General features: G+C 37.6%; 1 protein-coding gene across 1 annotated transcript; it reads right to left on the reverse strand.

Annotated features, from left to right (window-relative positions):
• On the reverse strand, positions 547–6,837 carry LOC105176421 (nucleobase-ascorbate transporter 11). Its single transcript, XM_011099217.2, is given in 11 exon segments — positions 547–1,113; positions 1,115–1,155; positions 1,491–1,771; positions 2,261–2,495; positions 3,039–3,326; positions 3,493–3,543; positions 3,723–3,858; positions 4,246–4,346; positions 4,870–5,040; positions 5,125–5,222; positions 5,847–6,837. Coding segments are annotated over 11 exon segments (2,232 nt in total). The 5' UTR covers positions 6,544–6,837; the 3' UTR covers positions 547–980.

The raw sequence follows: 7,495 nt of genomic DNA on the forward strand, positions 1-7,495 counted from the left end.
ATATTTCACTCAAATTACATATCAAATATATTACACTTATTTTTATAATTGATTCAAAGTCAAAGCTGATTTAGGTAAGAATTTTTCGATAATGTTTCAACAAAATTAACACTACTGATTAAAAGCTATAAGCACACATAGTACATATATATCTATACTAATATAAAAAGTCCTTCCACATTCATAAACGACAGTTAATGATACTGTCGTACCAATTCTTTGTGCAGTAAAAAACACTTTTCATAATAAAATAACTAACTTATTCAATTTTATAAAATTTACATTAGTTAATATTTTTGAATTTATTATCATCCAAGGTTAATATTGTAAGCTTTTTTAGTCAAATTATTATTTAAGTTCATTATATAGTCCTAACAATTATTTTTTCTAGTTACAAATTTTTGTGTGACTGAATTTGTTATTTATTTATTTCATAATAATCATAAATTTAAGCCGTTGTTAAAAAAAAAAAAAGGGCACATTCAACCCTGATTCAAGCCTGGGTTTAAAAACAGATCCAATTAGGCTCACATGAAGGCCAGTGACCGTCCCAAAACCAACCATAAACAATAAGTAGACTGATCCTAGACGGAGCTTTCGAGTTGGTCTATGCCGATCCTAGGTCGGCCGAATCCACCATGCACCTTGAGTCAAGACCCGTTACCAGGTCCATAAGATAAAAACCCTCTCCAAACCCAAAGCCCCAGTGGACCCCATTCCACCCGATCCATTGCCATCCCTAGTAACATTATATCCCATGGTATATATGGATAAGCCAACTGCGTAGTACTACAATGAAATTATAACTGCATGCCCATGTTCTCATTTACATTACAAAGAAGCCAGGGCCACCCTCCAGCAGTACAAGAATTTGAAATCTGTTGAAGAAAATCTGTCCATCTATCCGATCATAAGTATATATTTAAGTGTAACCTAGACGACGACATCCTAACACAATTATCTCCCACAGTTCTTGCATGTTACCGAACACCTAAACATCTTGCCCAACGGAAACAACGAGATACCTTACTTGGGAGGTTGTAGTCTGAAAGTGAGGATGGATCTGTTGCTATGTCTTCAGCGTTCGACCAAATGTAAACTCCTCGTTCTTGCCACCATGTTGAGCGAAAGAAGCGCATTGATGGCAAAATCAAGCTGAAATGCAAGTAAGAAGAATCCAGTCATCGGTACGAGTGGCGTTAGTAGATTCTTTCAGTGGTGGAGGAAACAAAAAACTGTCTTTTTGTTTGGACTTGGGAACTACGTTCAGTACGAATTCAAAACTTGCAGCATGGTGTGGAGTATAGGGATGGAACATGTTTCTTGTGAAATTTTGTTAGCAGTGTTTCTTGAACTAAGTGTTTTCTCTGTTCTAGAGAATAGATGGCTCTGTGAGAACTACTCAATATGAAAGGTAAACTTGAAAGAATGTTTGATCCTTCAGAGTTCACATTTTGAAAATAAAGAAACGAAGGGGATCGAAATCTTACTTCTTTACTTCCAGTGTGGACTGGTCCATCAGAGGCTGCTGAATATGGGATAAGGTAACCAGGTAAAATCAGACTGGACTCAGGCAGGTACTGTTGAACATATGCCGGGATGGATAAACCGAGGAACAAAGAAACACCGACTATGGTTATGTTTCTAAAACTTGCTGTTTGAGTGTACTGCAGTGTCGAGAGACCTAACGCCACAACCAGAGCCCACATGAAGCACAGGACGGCCGCTGCTAAAGCTTGTGGTATTGAAGCAAGAATAGCACCTACTTTACCTATCAAAAACCGAGCTACAAAGTCAATTACATGTCTACAATCTACACAGCATTGCGCTGATCGTAGCTTGCTGATGCATTGTTATGGAGATCATGAAGAGAGCCAGAAAACATGAGCAATCTTAATCTTTTTTTTTCGGAAATAATTTATAGAAAAAGATTACTCTTAATATAACTAACTGTACATCACATATAGTTGTTCCCCGTGTAGCTTTGCAGCCGCTCTTCAATTTCTATATGTTCGAGACAGAATATGACTGTGGTTGAACTACAATACAACATCTGGAGAAAGATATTTCTGCTTCTAAGCATATATACATTGATGAAATATGCAAGAGAACATCGAAATGCAAGCTGCTGTTGTGAGTCACAATTCTATACTCAGTTTTCTTCACATAAGTGAAAACTACATTAACTAAGTTTCGACTGCTAGAAGTGTCTAAAATTACTGAGAACTTTCATTGCAAATGTTTAGTCAGGGTATAATACCTATAAATGAGAAGACAATCAAGAAAACTGCTCCAACTTCCACAACCTTTCGACTAGCAACCTTAGTTATGTCAATAGTATGCACGTTTTCCGTCAAGGTAGTTGACCCGGTCCCTGAGCCCCAAAGTCCAGCTAACACACTGCAGAAACCTTCTAACCCAATTCCTCTACTAACAACGCCAGGGGTTGGAGCTCTTGCATTGATTTTTATGGATGCAGTATGATAGGTCCCAACCTGCATAGTACATGTTTTGCATCAATTTAAGTTTTGAACAGTGGAGAAAAATTTGAGAACAAAGACAAGCACATGGAGTTGTGCGAGTGCATGAATTTGGATCAGTCTAACATGTCATATGGAAGACCAAAATTCCGGGTATCATCATGCTTGATTATCTTGGTTTGTGCACTTTCACATGCAATGGACACTTTGCAATTCTCAAAATATTCTCTTACACAGAATTATCTTCTTAAGACAATGGAGATGTTATATGCCAGCCAATACCATTTTGTGAACTCTGGCAGTAGTTCATTTATAATTGGGGAAGATGATTTTGAACCAACAGCCATAAAATGTACAAACAGGAGAAAATTCACTCTTAGTTGCAGTTACAGCATGGTTTTTGAGATATTTAATACTAGTTTCAGCCTAGTCTCAGAACAATGCAAAAGAAATTTATCCCTAATATAATTTGATTGCTGACTATGGGGAAGTGCTGAGCAAGAACCCGTGTAATACAAGAATTCAATATCTGATCCACATGGATAGAAGGTTACTAACCGAGTCAACTGACGCAACAAGTGATACGAAAATCATAATGATTGAAGTTCGTAACCGGAAGATAGGAATACCCCATTGTAAAGGGTATGGGATCCTAACCCATGCAGCACTTCTCATTGCATCAGAAACATCTGTCCTGCAGTGCTTCATGGTATATGCATGCTTCCGACAAGCATCGATTAGGATATTGGAACTAGGTATGTCCGGGCTGCACCCTTTATAGTTATATGCCCCACCAGCTGTCAGAAAAAATGCATATGCCCATATAATTACAACACTTAGGGGAACCTGCAATGATCAATTTTTGAGAAGTCGTGACAAAAGATAAGGGGCAAAAACCTCTGCTTCTAAGTGCAGCCAGAAGAAGAAAAAATGTTAAAGGTAGAGACAGAGAAAGAGTTGTGCGCATAGAATAAGATACATAATCATCACATATGTACTTATTGTTACGTACCGCATATATTCGAAAAACTCTGTTGCCAAACACAGATATTCCTCTAAGATACTGCAAAGAAAAAAGAATGGATTTATCTCTTGCTAGTTTAGAATGGCATAAGCAGATTCATATTGATCCACAAACATTTATGCAAAGAACAGAATCTGGACTTCATGATAAAAATACCATGTCCCAGTGATAATTTGCCTAAACAAATTATAATCAGCATTGAGCTCGAATATGCTCACCAAGGTAAAAATAAGAACCAGTAATATCTCCGGAAGGCTAATTTCCACACAGGCACCTGCTTGAGGGAAACCATAGCTGAAAAATGCTAAACCCACTGCTGCAGCTGTGGGTGCAACCACCACAGGGTTTATGAACCTGCAGTATGTGTCAAGAAAATCAGATTCCAAAATTATGTTCTTAACTTTAAGATTAAATGGAGTTTTCTTTGTTTTCATAATATTGTTAGTTTTAAGATCAAATAGCATAAATATATCATGTTGCTGAAGTCCAGGAGAAAATAGTCACATGAAGTTCCTTGGATTCTGTAAATAATACTATCTTGTTCTTCTGCACACTGAGTCGCGCTTAAGTGCCCTTATGGTGCAATCAAACATAAATAAGCATATGCAACATCTCCATTAATTGCCAGCATCCAGAGGTTGGAAAACTGAGAAGCCCAGCCAACCCCACATGCTTGGTACTCTTCCAAAATAAAAATAAGGAAACTGAACATCCCAAAAGAGGAAGCCTCTGCAAGATTACCTCAAGACTAGAGACATCAAACCACTGAAGCCCATTATGCACTGGAAAATTGAGCCTACAATTATAGCCCCCTGTAATTCCCTCATAATGTGCCTGAATCTCTGTCGAAACACATGCAGCAAAATTTGTAAGTATCAAATTCTAAATAAAACAAAAACCAGAAGGAAAAGTTTTAACTAAAATTTCATTCAGCATAGGGTTCATCATGCCCCCTGTCACAATTGAACAATTTTTCGATTTTAACCAAGGAATTAAATTATTCTAATAAATCTTTTCAATCTTTAAGTTTTATCAGAATATAAAATGATGGAAATAAAGATATTCAATAAGAAAGAAACTGCTGGAGACCTCTTATTCACTGCATCTATTCTAAAATGATTTCAAAGAGCACGCACTTAAATAAAACTTTGGTTCTGGAATTTCTGAACGTGAATGTTTTTTGCATGTGGAGTCAATACCTAAGAGCTTAATTAGAGTAAAATATTTCTGCAGTTTGTTTGGGTATCCAGGTTGCAACCAATGATTAATTTCCCTTTTACACAGTTGCGCCCCCTCCCCTGTTGTATAGAAGACAAATTACCAATCATCTTAGGTGAAGAGAATTCTGCCACTGGAAGGGCTTACATGTTCGGTCAGATTCCGGAACTCTCGTGAATTCATTATAGCCAATGCAGGTGCTAAATAAACAAATGAACTGCCTTGAACCAGTGGGAGGCGAGTACCAAAGTGTGTATGAAGTATTGTTGTGATGCCAGAGAGTAGCAGCATAGTGGAAATTACTGTAGCAGTATCCTTCTGTCATCATTTCAGGAAAATATGAGGAACAAATAAGGAAATTTAGCTAATCTAATTTTCTGACTACTGAAAGCAGCTGCTTACATCGGTTCCACCCATTGCAGGTACAATGATCAGAGGAATGAAAATAAGAGAACCGGCCAAGGATAGATAGTGTTGCAAGCTATAGAATATAATGGGCACTGCAGTTTACAAGAGCAGAGGAAGTGTGAATGACAAACAACTGATATTTCAGAAGAACCAAAATGAAGGAATCAAATTCGGATGCAACAGAAATATCATCTTATTTTTAGTACATCTTGTTTTGTATAATGGTTACCAGTTACAATATTCATTCTTTGTTTTGTCTATTGCAACTTGCAATCTCCTGAGTAAAAAATTCAATTGAACGGTTGCAGAACTCTAACATTCCTTACATTTTAATGATATTGTACCTCCATCAATCTCAGTTCACTTTTTCATGTAATCTTAAATCTGTTTCCATCTAATGTGCAATTTAAAGAATGAAATTTTGCATAGAAAGAAGTTCAAGAAACAAACTAAGCAAAGCCACTAATTAAGGTAACAATTACTGAAAACCCAATATACAGGGACTTTCACACTGCTACATAATTGGAAATCATATTTAAGCACCCTAAGATTAATATTAGTTGGATTTCATGTAAAAGTTTTTCAATGCACTTGAGAACTCATTCTTATCGTCTTTCTTTTCCTTCTACATCCTTATTGGTGCTTGAAGGCAAATCCTTAACGAATACTAAGTAATTGAAATATGAGCAAAGATATGCGTAGAGATTAAAACTAACCATAACCAGGATTATCCTTCAATCCCAATATCATTTTAGGCGAAGAATGCCATACCCCATTACCCGAATCATCTCCATCAGGATACATATTACCACCTAGAGCACTTCCCATATCTCCATCACCTGTCTTTTGCTCCACTGCCGACCTATCTTCCCCAACGCCCTGCCCATTTCCATTTATGGCCCCATTTTCATTCCCATTACGCCCGTCTGTTCTCACTGCATTTGTTGTGTCCAATGTCGCCTCCACTGCCCCATTCCTCCGCATCTCATTCTCACCTCTCATTGGTCCATCTCTAAACCCCAAAACCCCATTTTTATCCCTCCCCCAAGCTGGTTCGATCTCGGGCCCTCTTTGCCTAGTCCTGCCCAGAATAGGATCAATCTCAATCTTGGGTGATATAGACTCATTCTTCTCAAGAACTCCCTTCTCCAAATCAAACCTATCACCATGGCCACCATTACCATTACTCCTACCCACATTCACTTCCCTCCTCCCACTCTCACTTCTCTCAGTCTCACCAGAGAAAGTTGTTGATACAAAACCAGTCCTCTTAGCCCAAGATCTCAACTCCCTCGGATCATGCCCTCTCTGGGGTACAAAAGGCTCAATCCTGGGTTCCAAAACCGATCCCAATCTCTCACCCCTCTTCCTACCATCCTTACTTTCTCTCTCCAACCTCGACCCACCTTCCATTTTCACCTTTCCCTCAAACGGGATCCAACTTTTCCAAGAAAACACCCCCCAAGAACACCACTCTCTCTCACTTCAGGAAACCAAGAAGAAGAGAGCAAAAACTCTTCTCCCCCCCTACGGCAAATGAAGTGAATGAGAGAGAGAGAGAGAACAAAGATGCAGCTTCGGGTTTCAACTTGCAAAGTGAAGCGTTAATGGTGGTGGGTAGCTAGCGGTACAGTGGAAGTGAAAATAGCTGACAGAAGCATCTTCTTCTTCTTATCATCCCCCTCACTTTCTTCTTTTGTTCTTGTGCTGCCGCTCAGATGTTGCTATCAATTCTTGGAGATGAAATCACAAGAATGCCCCTTGTCAGTGTCCGTTGAAACAGTGAAATTTGATCATTTGGATGTGGAGGAGATGTTGCATATGCGCTGTACAAAAATAAAATTAAATTATCTACACCCAAATAAATCGATAAAATTTCGTTTAAACTTGAATTATTTTATAAATTTTTATTTTTGATTTAAGATAATTAGTGCAAAATAATAAAATTTATTTAAAAATATTAAATTACTCAATTTAAATTCATATGTGATTCAATAAAACTCATTTGAACTCAATTAAATTGATAATTAAACTAAATTCAAATACAATTTTTAAATTTCAATAAATAATTAAACAATAATGTATTTTACTCGACTTGAATAATTGACAGCTCTACGCATCCTCTCCTCTACAAAAGTTTACTTAGGTTTGAAGCTGCTCTTGCAGTAATTTAGCATTATTATTATTGTTTGATCATTGCAAAGGTTGTAATGGACCACCACGACCGAGTTGACTCAGTTGTTGGCTGAGTGCTTTTCACTTTTGCATACCTGGAATTTTTATTAGGTGGTGATGGAATCAAATTTATCCTTCCAATTTAGTGTTAATGCTGCCAACTCCAATATTTTGTAAGGGTGCTCACGGC

The sequence above is a fragment of the Sesamum indicum genome, linkage group LG13 (assembly GCF_000512975.1).
Source record: "Sesamum indicum cultivar Zhongzhi No. 13 linkage group LG13, S_indicum_v1.0, whole genome shotgun sequence".
Taxonomy (NCBI): domain Eukaryota; kingdom Viridiplantae; phylum Streptophyta; class Magnoliopsida; order Lamiales; family Pedaliaceae; genus Sesamum; species Sesamum indicum.